General features: G+C 39.4%; 1 protein-coding gene across 1 annotated transcript in view; it reads right to left on the minus strand.

Moving 5' to 3' along the window:
- Positions 1-10,498, minus strand: part of LOC102682815 (G-protein coupled receptor 20-like) — a 76,154-nt gene extending 65,656 nt beyond the window's left edge. The window contains exon 1 of the mRNA XM_069180144.1: positions 9,630-10,498. Within this exon, the coding sequence (XP_069036245.1) occupies positions 9,630-10,498 (869 nt within the window). The remainder of the gene's footprint in view (positions 1-9,629) is intronic.
- Between the last annotated feature and the right edge of the window lie 4,907 nt (positions 10,499-15,405).

The raw sequence follows: 15,405 nt of genomic DNA on the forward strand, positions 1-15,405 counted from the left end.
AGACCAAACAACATCCTGTTACCAGACCAGCAAACGTTTCCATTTTTTTCCATCCAATACCAAAAACTACCAGCTCCTAGCAAGTGTCCCTGTAACCTAGAGCCCTCTCCAGAAGCACATAAGGTGGGACAATCCCTGGACATCCAGAATGCATTTTACCTGTGTAACAGAAGGGGCTATATACTTTAACATATTATAACAATACCGCTTTTTATGTTCCATCCCCCTGTTTCAGGTGAGCAGAAGTATTATGACATTTGGCGGCCAGGTGTTTCTTAGTGGTCAGGTGTTTCGTGCTGCAGTGATTGTGCACAAATAAAAGGGCTGTGAGTGTGTAGTGTTGGATTTAGACTTTGCTCTTCCCCTTGGTGTCTGCCTTTGGAGTCACTAAGCCCAAACCAACAAACAAATACCACAGAGCTGTTTTTGAAAGAAATGCAAGGAGCGTGGATGCTGAAACAAAAGAAGAACTTAATTGGCACCTGGACATAGCAAAATCGACAATCTGGATTATCTTGAAAAAGAAAGAAACCTTGGTACTGCTGTGCTTAGCAATTGACAATGACCAGGGAGGCCAAGGAAAACAGCTGCAGTTGAGGACACTCAACATAGAGCTGTGAACCTCCACAGTGCAGGGGTGAAGGTAACACTATCTACTGTTCGCAGACTTCGACAGTAGAACTCTTAAGGCTACTTAAGGCTCTTAAGGTGGTTAGTACACAACTCCGTATTGTAACAATCTGAGCTGCTGAAATCAGTCCATAGCTGCATACTAAAAAGTCTATTGTAAAAAAAAAAAATAATTACCAATGTATTCTCTTAAGCAACACTTTAAGAGTCTAAAGTGTTTCAATATATCTCTATTATGTACAGTATCAATGAAAATTAAAGACACTGTGATCAGATTTAAACATCATCCAACAGCAGCTTTGAAATTCATATACTAACATATAGTTACAGTTTGTGCATTCCTCAGCAGCATCCAACATTAGTTCAGGTGGGTAGCTGTGACAGCATGCGTAGGCTGCAAAGGATCACGTAATACAGTAGGTTTATTCAATGCTGAAAAGAGAAGAAAGAAAACACCCCTGGCTTGGAGCCTTCTTCAGGTGTGAGAAAGACAGGGAAGTAAGCAAAAGTAATGTGTAAGTAAGCTGGAGGTGGGAGCAGGGGACAGAAAGATCGGCCAATCAGGTAGTGTGTCGTCAGGATAGGTGAAATGAAACCTACCATGAATAGAGAGAATTTAGAAGAAAATTAGTCTGTCATTGAGAGAAGGTGAAAAGTGTGATCCTAGCTGCAGGATAATTTTAGTTTCTGTAGTCTTTCTGATGTAGGAGTTAGCTCTGTTGCAAGGGAGCTGTGAACAAGGTTACGCAGATTAGGTGGTCGGCGATATGAGATGATGAGGGGGTCATTCACATAACTTTACACAACTATCTCCTGTATAGCTCCTTTCAGTATTTCCTATAACAGAAACATAGCATATGTAATCCAAACTTGATTTGATCTATATATCTGGATATGTACTGAAAGTAGAGAGTTGCATGATAAGGTTGTGATAAATACATAAATACCCTTAGCATTCATGATTCAATATTATTACTGTAATAATGGGATCTGTAGTCCCAAAGCTGTGTTACTTGTCAAAATTTTAATGTAAAAGATTTGTCTAAATGTGGGTTCTGTGCAATGTAGACTCACTATGAACATGTATTTCTTAATTTGGAATAACCAAAACCAAATACAATGTGAATGTTAAAAAAATCCCTCATATTCATGTACCCATTTAAATTTATTGATTTAAGATATTGTGTCATAAAAAGCTCTCAGGATTATGCTTTGAACGGGATCCTTTTTGCCAAAAATAACCTGATTTTGATCTATGGAAACCATTCAAATCACCTGACCCAGTCAAATCACACAGTTTGCCTTCTACCTAATCCATTCATAATCTAATCTACCTAATCTAAGGGATTTTTCTCCCTTTCCCCTGACTCATTTAAATGTGCTATTCAGATCTCAAGTTTTTAAAATAGAAATGGCACAAAAGTCTAGCAAAGTCAATATTAATACAGGGGTGAGGAGTGCTGGGTGTCCACTATGAACTCCAATTCAAGCAATGTTTATCTTTATCTGCCTTTGTTTATAGAGAGGAATGTTATATTTGCCGAAGTTTCATGAACGTTTGTTAATAGGACTGCTTCTTGGAAAACATGGAACACTTAGTTGTGGTCACGCCCTCTGCAGCCAGAAGGTGCTCCTTCTTTGTCCTGTCTCTTGTTTACGGTGCTTTGCTGTTCTTCCGTTTTTTCTCTCTCTCTGGGGCTATATATTTCTGAATCTTTCATTTGCCTTCACTCAGCATTGACGTTCGGATGTCCTGAGACCCGCCTAGCACCAGGTCACCCCACGTCCACTACCTGAGGGCATAGTTTTCTATACAGCATTTCCTGAACAGCTGAGTCCGGGCTAACCCCCGTCTCGCCGATACGCATAGGGTCTTTTACGCTCTCCTGCCATTCCACGGTTCGTCCTTTCCGAGTCCGTGACAGTTGTACTTCTTTTAATAAAAGAAAAAGTTATATATATATATGTTATGTTATATAATGACATCCCCAATTCAGGGCAGAGTTGATCTACCTTCCTCTCTATTGAATAACTCATCTGTGATTATACAGTATTTCCTTTCTTTTTCTACAACAGTCAGAGACCAAGTCCTCCTACTTTTCAAACAATCAGAAAAGAGTTAAGTGGTATTTTCCTTCTTTTTATGAAGGTAACATCCATTTTTGGTACCTCAATAGTTTTTCACAAGATGTAAATTCTGCACAGTCCCATAGTGTAATGGTACTTAACCACACTTATAAAGTAGAATCAGTAATATATTCATTACATTTACTATATCAGTCTTTTACAATCAGGATTTCAAATTTATTTTTTGTTACATTGGGTCGTGGGTGAGCCAAAGTCTATCCTAGCAAGTGACAGGAGCATGGCAGAATACACCCTGGACAGAAAGCCAATCCATCGCAGGGCAGATACACAGACATTAACATGCAGATACTCACTCCAGAGCCAATTTAATAATAATAATAATAGCTTACACTTATATAGCACTTTTCTAGACACTCCACTCAAAGCACCTGTTTACAGTATAGTGTCCCCATCACTATACTGGGGCATAAGGACCCACATGGACCACAGGGTGAGCACCCCCTGCTGGTCCCACTAACAACTCTTCCAGCAGCAACCTTTTGTTTTACCCAGGAGGTCTCCCATCCAGGTATTGACCAAGCTCACACCTGCTTAGCATCAGTGGGTTGCCAGTTGTGAGTTGCAGGGTGATATGGCTGCTATTTAACAGGAGCCACTAGTATGTACAGTATGTAAGTATACTAGTATGTATTTGGACTGTGGGAGGAGAGTAGAGAACCTGGAGGAAACCCACTCGAACACAGACAGAACCTACAAATTTCACGCCGATTGCACCCCAGTGTTGCAATGCAGCAATGTTCACCACTATGCCACGGTGCCACTATGTGGACTTTTTAGTTATAAGTCATTGTTTATCCCTTTCTGCTTTAGGGGATGTGGGACCGAAAAGAACTGTGTCTTGTGTTCATCGGAACTTACATCTGATTCACACTAAATATGATAGAAATTTAATGAGAGAAAGTTTAATGTACTGTATACATGTTAACCTCATCATATATAACACTTTCTATATTTCTGCTCCTTGCCAAGGTTACATATTCTCCCACCGGTGTCTATGTATAAACCTTCTCCATTAGTGTTGTTGTAACAGAAAGAATAAGGTTCTGGATCCCGAGATGAAGTTAAACAGATGAGTTTATTACAGGCAAGGAACAATAAAGTCTTGTAAACAGGCGCCGTCCTTCGGATGAGACGCAAGAAACAACAAAACCGAAGTATTGCTCAAAAGTGCCGGTACAAACTTTAGGTTTATATATCCTCTTCTTTCCGCTTCTGACATCACTGTTGTTATGGTAAAGGGGGGAGGTCACGTGTCTGGCCAGTTTACAGCTTTGTGGCCAAATGGTCAGGGATTAAGTCCCAGGGGGTTCCCTAGCTCTCCTAGCACGCATCTGGAATCATCAGTTAACCCCCTTCCTGCCATAAACTCCAGCCTTAGAAGTCTAATCTTCATGCAGAAAGGACTTAAAATTAACCCCGTCTTCACATCTTACTTCAGTGTCAACAGGACTTTTTCACGTTTGGAATTGAGCAAGATGAAATCTATATTCAAATACAACCAACAGGTTTGCCTTTACTTTCCATGGTTAGTGTGTGGTGAGATTAAAGCTGATAATTAGCAACAGCTGGGGAAATTGTCTATTGTTATATTGAAGTGGATATGCAGTTGAAATTACCCTGAAAAATATTATTGTTTGTTAACACAGACCCTCACCAACTGGGGCTCTTCCAAACAAGTGTGTGACTCATGACAGTCATAAATATTTATCTTTTAAGTGTATGAATGTAAATGTGCTGTTTATGAGGAGTGTTTCAGTGTGTATTTTGATTAGACATTTGTGAGCATCAAGGCGGATTGGGTCATAAACTCACTCTTTTGTAAGTTTATTTTGATCATTTTATTATTGTTTAAACAGAAATGTATATTGCTTGAATATATGTGTATAAATTGCTTTTTATTGATACATAGTAGACATACACCAATCTTGGAAATTCATGTTCTAATTCCTAATAGTTTTCTCAAACCATATTTGATACAACAGTATAATTTAAAATGAAACTGTGGAAGGTTATCTGCATGGAGTTAGCCAGTAATCCCCCCCTGCACCAATCTAATGGCAGGGATATCAGCAAACCATTTAATTATTGCAGAGAGTCAAAACTAGTAATGAGCTGGGTTGACTGCCATTTGAATAAAAAATAGGGAAGCAGGAGCAGGATGAGATGGAAAGCAGGAGCAGGATTAGACAGGAAGCAGGAGCAGGATGAGACAGAAAGCAGGAGCAGGATGAGAAGGGAAGCAGGAGCAAGATGAGACAGGAAGCAGGAGCAGGATGAGAAGGGAAGCAGGAGGAGGACCAGAGTGGAAGTTGAAGTGAGACTGTACAAGACTGTCAGCAGCAGGACAGGACTAGAAAACAGAACTTTCATGTCAGAACAGAGCGTGGCTGAGAGCAGCCCAATAACCAAGATCTGACCAACAGTGCTCCAGGGTTTAGATTCTGTGCTCATTAATGTTAATGAGTGGCAGATAGCTGGGAGAGCCTGCTGATCTGCTGCCAGTAGTAATAATAATAATTCCTTACATGTATATACTGTAGCACTTTTCTCAACACTCCACTCAAGTACTTTACAGGTTATGGAGATCCCCTCCACCAACACCAATGTGTAGCATCTACCTGTATCGATAGTAGTGGGTTGAGCTCCTCTTGTGTATGTGGCTGGTCTCAGAGAAGACTGGTGCTGAGTGCTCTGACCTGCCCAGGACTAACTGTTCTGTATCCTTATCATAATTCAATTTGATTTCTAATTCAGCATTTTTCCTAAAATAGGATTTATGTGACTGTGAGGCAAATACAGCAGAATTATTATTATGAAGCCTTTGACTGAGGGACATAGAAAGCAGAGGCTGTCAACCTCAACTAAATAAAATAAATTCATCCAATTCAACAAGGACCAGCAAGTGAAGCAGTTTTGTGGTCTTAAAATACCAACATGATGATTTATCTGATAAAGACATCTGCAGGAACTGTGGTACTGATTTGCAACATGGTTTGCATCTCTGCTTATAAACAGTGGCTATAAAAAGAACTGACACTTGTTGTGCTGATCAGTGCTAAGAATTCCAGAATAAATACATGTTGAATCCAATGATGTCAGTACATTTAATGTGAAAATGCCAAAGGGAGTGAATACTTTTTATAACCTTTGTATTATATCACAATATAAATGAAGAATATAATCAATATGTTGGTTCTATTCTTTAAACTCTGGTGGACTTTATAAGTCCACCAGAGTTTAAAGTCGCTTTATGGGAGTTTTATGGTCCACCTGACCATAAAATGTTGACCCTTTTATTTGCCGAGGGAGTTTTCCGCCACTATTATCACAACCGTTTACATTCAACCTCAAGCCTGCGTGGAAGCAGCACATAGCGAACTCCACGACATTATCAACAAGCACGAAAACTCCGACCCAGAAGCCGTCTCAATTGTAGTTGGGGACTTCAACCACTGCAATCTGAGGAAAGTTCTGCAAAAATACATTCAGCATGTCACTGTACCGACAAGAGGAGGCAATATTTTAGACCACTCCTACACAACAATAAAAGGAGCATACAAAGCGCTTCCCAAACCGAGTTTCGGTAAGTCGGACCACATTGCTCTCCTGTTGCTTCCTGAGTACAAACAGAAGCTGAAGACATCCCCCATTGCGAACAGGTCAGTGCGTTGTTGGTCTGAGGAGGCGGAAAGCAAGTTAATAGACTGCTTTGATAGTACAGACTGGGACGCATGCAGAGCTCCCGACACAGATTTAAATGAGTATACAGATGCGGTCACCAGCTATATTAAATACTGCACCGACGTTTGTGTACCAGAAATGAAAATAAGGTCATTTCCCAATCAGAAACCGTGGTTCAACCACGACATTCGCAATAAAATAAAAGAAAGATCCACCGCGTTCAAATCGGGGGACAAAGAGCTGTACAAGAAATCACGGTATGCATTAGAAGAAGCCATAAAAAGCACTAAACGGAGCTACAGAGTGCGGCTTGAAATGCAGTGCGCTGACACCTGGAGGCTGTGGCAGGGATTACAGTCAATCACAGGCTACAAGGGCTGCAGCCAGGAGATTGACACGAACAACGCATCCCTGCCTGACGAACTGAACCACTTCTATGCCCGCTTTGATGCTCTGAACACGGGCAATGCTGAGAAGACGCCAAGTGTGCAGGGCGAGTTTGTTCTGAAACTCTCAGAGCAGGACGTGCAGAAGACTCTGAGCAGGGTGAAAATCCGTAAGGCTGCATGGCCTGATGGGATACCACCTCGCGTCCTGAGGACATGTGCAGCCCAGCCGACCACAGTGTTTACAGACATCTTTAACTCCTCCCTGTCACAGTCCATGGTCCCCACCTGCTTTAAAAAAAAACACTATTGTTCCAACCCCCAAAAAGACAAAAGTGACATGCCTGAATGATTACCGCCCAGTAGCATTAACATCTGTGGTGATGAAATGCCTGGAGAAGCTGGTGTTGTCACACATCAACTCCTCCATCACAGAGTCCCTGGACCCCCTGCAGTTCACCTACCAGAACAACAGATCAGTGGATGATGCTGTCTCCCTGGCTCTGCATACAGCCTTGGAACACCTGGACACTAAGAACTCGTATGTCAGAATGCTGTTTGTGGACTACAGTTCAGCATTCAATTCCATCATACCCAGTCAACTGGTGACAAAGCTCAGGGGATTAGGTCTGTGCAACTCTGTCTGCAACTGGCTGCTGGACTTTCTTATCGAGAGACCACAGGTGGTGCGCATAGGCAATAAAACATCAACACCACTCACCCTGAGCACTGGAACCCCACAAGGCTGCTGTCTGAGTCCAAGGTTTTACTCCCTATTTACTCACGACTGCACAGCAAGACACAGCAACAACCGCATCATCAAGTTTGCCGATGACACCACTATAATAGGACTGATCAGTGATGATGATGAGTCCACTTACAGGGATGAAGTTGTACAGCTGCTTAGGTGGTGTCATAGCAATAACCTGGACTTGAATATAAAGAAAACGAAAGAGCTAATAGTGGACTTTCGGAGACACAGGCCACACACTCACAGCCCACTCAGTATTGATGGAACGGAAGTGGAAACAGTCACCAGCTTTAGGTTTTTGGGAATTCACATCTCTAAAGATCTAACCTGGACTGTGAACACTGACTATCATGAAGAAGGCTCAGCAGCGCCTTTATTTCTTGAGGTGCCTCAAGCGATGGGGGATGCCAATACATGTGTTGGTGAACTTCTACCGCTGCACTATCGAGAGCCTCCTCATCAACGGGATCACCGTGTGGTATGGCAACACCTCTTCGCGAGAAAGAAAGGCACTGCAGAGAATGGTCAATATGGCCCAGAAGATCATCGGCTGCGGTCTCACCGAGATTAAACAGCTCTATGAGGACCGCTGCCGTGGTAGAATTCTGGCCATCACAGAGGACAGTAACCACCCCCGGCATGAGCTCTTCACCCCACTGTCCTCAGGCTAGAGATATAAGAGCATACGGACACTTACCACTAGATTCTTCAATAGCTTCTATCCACAAGCAGTAAGACTGGCGAACACATTTAGCCATCCCCCTCGGACCACACCTACACCATCACCATCTACCTCATTGTAATGTATTTATTGTACGTCTCCAGTCATTGTTTACACGTCTGTATTGTTTACATTCAAACTGTCTGCATGTTTACTTGCACATTGTCTATTGTTTGTTTGTACATTGTCTTGATGCACTGTTTGCACTTTGTTTTGTTTTTTACACTTGTTTTACAATCGAGAGACTTTCTGTATGTAAGAATTCCATTGTACCAGTACCGGTTACATATGGCAATAAAGTTCAAGTTCAAGTTCAAGTAAAGCAGATGCAAGAAATTATTTATTTTTATTTGGACTACTGAGTTATTCATGAAATATTTCATAGTTGTACCTATGATGATCTCAGATTTAAGATTTACCCTCTAAGAATGTAGAAGTAATTTTTAAAAAATCAGTTTCAAACATTTTAAAGATATAAAAAACATTGTGAGGATATAGAGTTATAATTTTCCTGAAATATTGCTTTCTTTAATATCGTGTAACGTGTTTATCATAACATCTCCTTGAGACTATCATTTTGTATACAGTATATGTATGGAGCAGGATCAGTTTGTTTTTAAACTTTTTAAATTATTTTTTGTTATAATAATATAGATGGCATTCTGACAAGCCATTGTGAATAGATTGAAGTGTTTTTATTGACACAGATAGATGTTCTGTATCTATTTAAAAAAACATCAAAGCAAAACCAGCTTTATTTTAATTTATTTAAAGTGCCTCCAGATATTCAGTCAAAACAACTTACAAACATCATAATGACACAATGGAACAAACACAGAAAACACAACTTTGCAACATTAAAAATTGCACAAACAATATTGTAAGTGAAAATATAAACATAAAATGAAAGTGCAGATTAACCTTTAGACCACTGGTTGGACTTGCAACCTATATTATTTTGTGATTAACATTTACTGTATGTTGTGTGATAACCTTACCTATGATAAGTAATAGTTTCCCTTAGGGAATTCACTGAAATCTGTTGAGCTATTCGCTGTAATACCCTTCTCTTAAGGGTAATACTCTTCAATTCAAGAACCTCTTAAGGGAGGAACAATTTCAGTCAAGAAGGTTTATGAAACTGTCTGCTGGAGGTACCAGTGATAATAAAAAACTGATAATCTCATCAGGTGTGGAAGTGATAGAAACAGCTTTGTGAAGCCTGGTTGCCACATAGCCCTACTGTCAGTCACAGTACTGTATTTCTAAAATACTTTATCTTCGTAGACAGGAGGTCTTTGTTGAACAGCACATCTTGCTACTTGACAGGCAAGGTACCTTCTCCACTCTGGACAGGTAGAGTAAAGGCTGAGTGCTGCTACTCAGATTGACAAAGGAGAAGGAGATGGGGTGGATGTAGCACTTAAATAGGTAAGTGTGATAATATTGCTGGAAAGGAAAGAGGGTGACTGGCGGAAGATAATTAAACACTATAATAGCCAGAATAGAAAGAACAATCTTGAAGGCCTTCTTCTTCATGGGGTGCATCTCATCTTTCCCTGGTCCAGATCGCTTCAGTGCCCACAGGATGGAGATGTTACAGAAGACCATGAACATGAAGGCAGTGAGGATGCCGAAGGTGAATATTTTGTCAAAATTTGGAATTCCACCTATAGCCTTGCCAGTAGCGTAGAGAACAGTAATGGCCATCACCACCACCGAGCAGGCTGCTCTGTATTTGTGATCTTTGAGGCCTGTGAAAGTGATGGGATGCAGCACTGCTACATACCGGTCTAAACAGATACAGGAGAGAAACAGGGGACCTCCCATGTCTTTTAAACCATAAGTAAACTGCTGTGCACGCCAGGCATTTTTGTTGTTAAGGAGAAACACATTAACCAGGTCAAGAGGGGCCATACAGCCAAAGAAAGTATCCATAACAGCGAGGTGAAATATGAAGATGTCTGAAGTGGAAGATTCACCTGTTCTTGTTAGCAATAGAGACAGAACCATCACATTGGCTGGTATACCCAGAATGACATTGACTATCTGTATACTTAGCGCAACCAGAATACCAGAGAGCTGCTCTTCACATCCTTCAAATGGAGACCACAGCTTCTCTGTGTTGTTGGACATGTTGTAGTTCAGGGGAAGGTTTGCGTTTGCTTGGAGGACATCCATCGTGGTCTATAGAGAAAAAACACCAGATGGTTTTATTTGAAAATAAATTGATGTAACATGGATGACAGGCTTCAATTTAAATGCAGGAAATAAAAGTAGGATTTCGAGAGGATTGTGTTTCATTTTTGTAAAAAGCCAGTATTGCTTGTAAGTTTCAGAGAAGCATTTTCTGAGTCTAAACAACATAATACTTAATTGTTAATTCACTGATTTTTCCGTGAAGCAAAGTCTAATTTTAAGTCAGCAAAGGCTTTAGTTGCCTTCAGCCAAATCAGTCATGCACACAATCACACTAGGGTCACATTTCTCATAAGCCAATTAACAGTCCTTTGTGGACTGTCAGAGGAAACCCACACAACCATGGGGAGAACATACACACTCCAGGTCTGGAATTGAACCTAGATCCCAGAGCTGTGAAGCAGCAATGCTAACCACTGTTGCTGCTCACCACAGAGTTATATAATATATTTTCTCAGATGTAATCTTTCTGTATGTATTCTTATTTGCGTATCACCAGGTTTTAAAGGCCTCACTAGCAAGTGTTAAAGCTAGTCGAGTCTAGTGTGTACTTCTGTAACTCTAAAAGCGTAGCTGAACAGTTTCTTTACACTTGTATTTTATGTGCAAAATCTGAATGGATTGGATGAATGCAGTCAACATTATTATCCACCCCTACAGTACATCATCGGGCAGCCACTTACTAGAGAAGGTCACAGTAATGCACAGGCTATTGAGGAAACAGTGTAAAATGCAGGACTGCAGCTTGTATCATAGGCATACAGAGGGCCATTGTCAGAAAATGTTTAATAAGTTCCTCATTAAAGTTGAATTCTCACATTGTGCCTCACATTCAAGATAATGTGCCTGATTGGAATGAGAACTGGTGTATGGATTCGAGAAAATGATGGTTGGTTAGAAATCAGTACTGATGTTCAAATTGGAGGTGATTTAATTAGCAGGTTACTACAGGAGTCTGTGCTAGACCTACTGTTCCTTTTATTTCTTTATCAATTATCTCGACTCCAGTAAAGTTAAGAAAGTAGTCATGTTTGCAGAAGATACGACTTCAGGATATAGAAGAGACAAAAAAATTAAATATACTGTATTTAGATACGAGACAGGTGAGATGCTTAAACACATTTCAAATGACATTTACTGTTCTGAAGGGCAGAGTGTTACAGGCTGGCATCAAAAATATCAACCTTAGATATATGATGGAAAACACTGAGCTTGAAGAGTGTGCAGAAACAAAAAAAGTACAACAGAATTTACAGTAGAGGTACATCATAGAATTTAAATTAGGAGGATGTTATATCAAAACTGTACAGTGAACTATTTAGAAGACCTCATTTAGAATGATCCAATCCAGTGTTGTAGAGGAGCTGGATCTTGTTCTGGCAAGCAGTGGGCACAAGGCAGGCAGAACAAATCCTGGATGGACATCACACACACAGCTTTTACAGAACCCATTTAACCTACCAGTATGTCATTGGACTGTGGGAAGAAACCCATGCAAAAATGGGGAGAACATACAAGTTCCACACAGTTAGCATCCCAGAAAAAAAGAACCCAGGGTTCTGAAATTGTGAGTCAGCAATTCTCACCACTGTGTCCCACTTTATACTGTGTTAAATGTCAAAGGTTATTCCCCTTCTTTTTTTAGGATTTCACTTTTCTCGGCCATTTTAATGGAGTATTCACTCTCAAAATCTCCAATATTTCTTTATTTAACTATATTATACTGTATGTTTTAATAGTTTATTATTTTTATCTTTTTATTATTGTGACAATATTTAATTAAGTTATCAATCTAATACTCTTTTATTGTTTGGGAAAACACTAATATCATAAGGATTTCTTCAACAAATTATGGCCAACAGTATGGTATGGTACTGATATCTAATTAAACTTCCTCAGTTTGCTTAAACCTTATTAAATTAATGCATATTATGCGCAGGATTGCAGATTTATGTTAGGTTATATACAGTACACTAACTCTCTGATTAATGTATTTATTCATGACATTTTATTTAGAAGATCTCAATTCAAAGCTGTAGATAAAGAAAAAAAATATGGTGGGTCAGACGGACTAGTGATCCTTGTTTTTGTACAAGCTTTAATTCAGTTTTCAATCCCAGGTTTTTTCCTGAATTACTCCCGTGTCTTTTAGGTTTCATTCCAGCATATTGTAACTGTAATTCAATTAAGATGATCTTAGTCTTAAACCACCTAATTTTTGTTTCTCTGTGTCTTTATGATCAAACCTGATTGTTAATCCCTTAATGATGAGGACTCACAGGAAGTTATCACACAGTCAAAAACAATCATAAAGCACTGGTTTACATTTGTAACTAAAGTGGTTGGAATTGAGAAATTCCAGTTTAAGATTTTTATATATTATTATTATTATTCAATATCCAAGACTGAATTCTAGTTTTATCTTATAAATACAGTACATGTATTGAATTTTTTACTATTACTCTGCTTCATCTAATACCCTTCAAAAAGATTTGTTATTCTCCAGCCTTACATCGTTGAAAGATTTAAAAAATATTATAGATTAATTTGTTGTTTTAATGAGCATCTTTCAGTGTATTTTTATATCCTTCTTGTTGTCTTCATGTTGGTATTTCCTTGCCCTTTTCAATGAGATCTAGCTCTAAGAGCAGACCTTGATCCCAATGAGACTTGACAAAAACAATTAAGCAATATGACAATAAGACTTGGTTAAATAAAATAACTGGATGTTAGAAATTTCAATAACTTCTGCTACATGATTGAAAGCATATTGATTTGGTTAGAAACGAGTAACAATTATTCTGCCTGTGTCTTTCAGACCAGAATTCAGACCTCAGTGTTGTCATATTATTGCAGCCAGTCTAACCCCAATACAGTTAGAGTACTGTCAATGATCCCATGAGTCAATATTTCAGTATTGTATTGTGTTTAGTGTTGTTGTAACTACAATGTCATAATAGCTGTTGTAACTGTAAATTAATATCCCACAACATACTGCATACTGGGAATGGAGTGTACTTTAGAGCACCACTTTGGAAAAGTTATTGTGATGGATTTTCATATTGAGGAATTAAGAAGAAGATACAATTGTAATAAAGATCTAAACTGTTATGTCAAGTGGGGATGGAACTTATTAAAACAGCAAATGATTAATTAACATATTTTGTCATTCATTATGTTAGTTAACATTTTCTGATAATGTTCAGATTCATGTTCAGATAATGTGGAAATGAATACCAAAAAAAGGCTTTAAAAATGTTTGGTGAAAATTCTAAATCCCCACTCTCTAGTGGAAAAGCATTTTGACAGCAGTTTCAAGTTTCAAATTAAGCTACTTCTTTAAAATCCTGACATTGTTCGATCTCAATTCACATTTTAAGGACATAGGTTTCTTAAAGGGTTTAGTGATGTTTCCAGGATTTTGTAAAACTTTTGTTTTAATTTCAGAAAATAAACAGCAAGTGTTCTATAATATCTATTTCAAACTATTTCTTTGCTAGTTCCTTGTCTTTTTATTACAGAAAACCAAACCCTTGGAAAAAAAAAATATTGTACCATGCATTGATCTATAGACTAAATTATTTAGAAACGCTTAGGATGAGTTGTTTCTTGTACAATATTTGTAATTTCAGCAAAAGCAGTGCAAACATGCAATGATCTTACCAAAGCCACAGACATGTCTTCAATCAGCTTGTGCTGTTTGCTTGTGTGTTAGTCTGCTGCCTGTGCTCTCCCGGAGTTCTCTATGGATATGGATTTCAAACACCTGGGGCAGGACTATATGAAGGACATTCCTGACCCTTCTCCAGAGGAGTAAGAGGCAGGGCATTCGTTTGCATCCAATAGGAAAACTGGGGAAGGGGACTAAACTGTTTTCTGTTTGAGGTTGGCAAAATCAAGGCTTCAGGTTGTGTACTGTATGTAAACATACTGGGTATCTACAGGTGTACAGAACTTCAGAACTGACAGAATCACATATCAGGAAAGCAGTCTCATGAGAGAATTATTTCTTTGCATCTAATGGAATGGTGTAGCCAAAGCATGCTCCTTAGTACTGTTGTAACAGAAAGAATAAGGTTCTGGATCCCAAGATGAAGTTAAACAGATGAGTTTATTGCATGCAAGGAACAATAAAGCTGAAGTCTTGTTTCCCGCAAGAAACAACAAAACCGAAGTATTGTTCCCCGTGCCGGTACAAACTTTTAGGTTATATAGTCTTTCCTTGCTGCTTCGGACGTCATTCGGTGTTATGGTAAAGAGGGGGGTCATGGTATTTGGCCAGTTAAGAGACCCTGGCCAAATGGTCAGTTTAAGATTACGCCCCCAGGGGGTTCCTAGCTTGCATCTGGAATCCTTATCAGTTAACCCCCTTTCCTGCCATAAACCCGTGTTGCTTAGAAGTCTAATTTTCAGGCAGAACTGACTTAAGTTAACCCTTTTTACATCTTGTGTCTTACTTCAGTACGATGTAGTTATAAAAAGTAATCCATTATTAGAAAGTTGTGTATTAATATTAAGGGGTCCAAGCAACCCAGAGACTACCCCCAAGTCTGGAATTCAAACCCAGGACCCAAGACGGCCACCACACTGGGCTCTGGCCAAAGAACATTCATAAACCTTTTCAGCCTTCACCTCCTAATGATGACTGGAAAAGAATTGCATAGACATGGCAGAACCTGAAGCATCCCAGGGGTTCAAGCTACAAAGTTTCCAGTCATATATGATGTTAAGCAAAAGTGAAAAACTTTCAAAATGCAGCTGAAGGTTCGGGAAGCAATTTCAAGTCTTTTGTGGTGGCCATGACATGGTCTGTTCAGATCTGATTCTGCCTGAACAAATACTCAACACTTAGTGGATGTGAGAGGAGATTCTTGTCTGGACCACATTTC

The sequence above is a fragment of the Lepisosteus oculatus genome, chromosome 18 (assembly GCF_040954835.1).
Source record: "Lepisosteus oculatus isolate fLepOcu1 chromosome 18, fLepOcu1.hap2, whole genome shotgun sequence".
Lineage (NCBI taxonomy): Eukaryota > Metazoa > Chordata > Actinopteri > Semionotiformes > Lepisosteidae > Lepisosteus > Lepisosteus oculatus.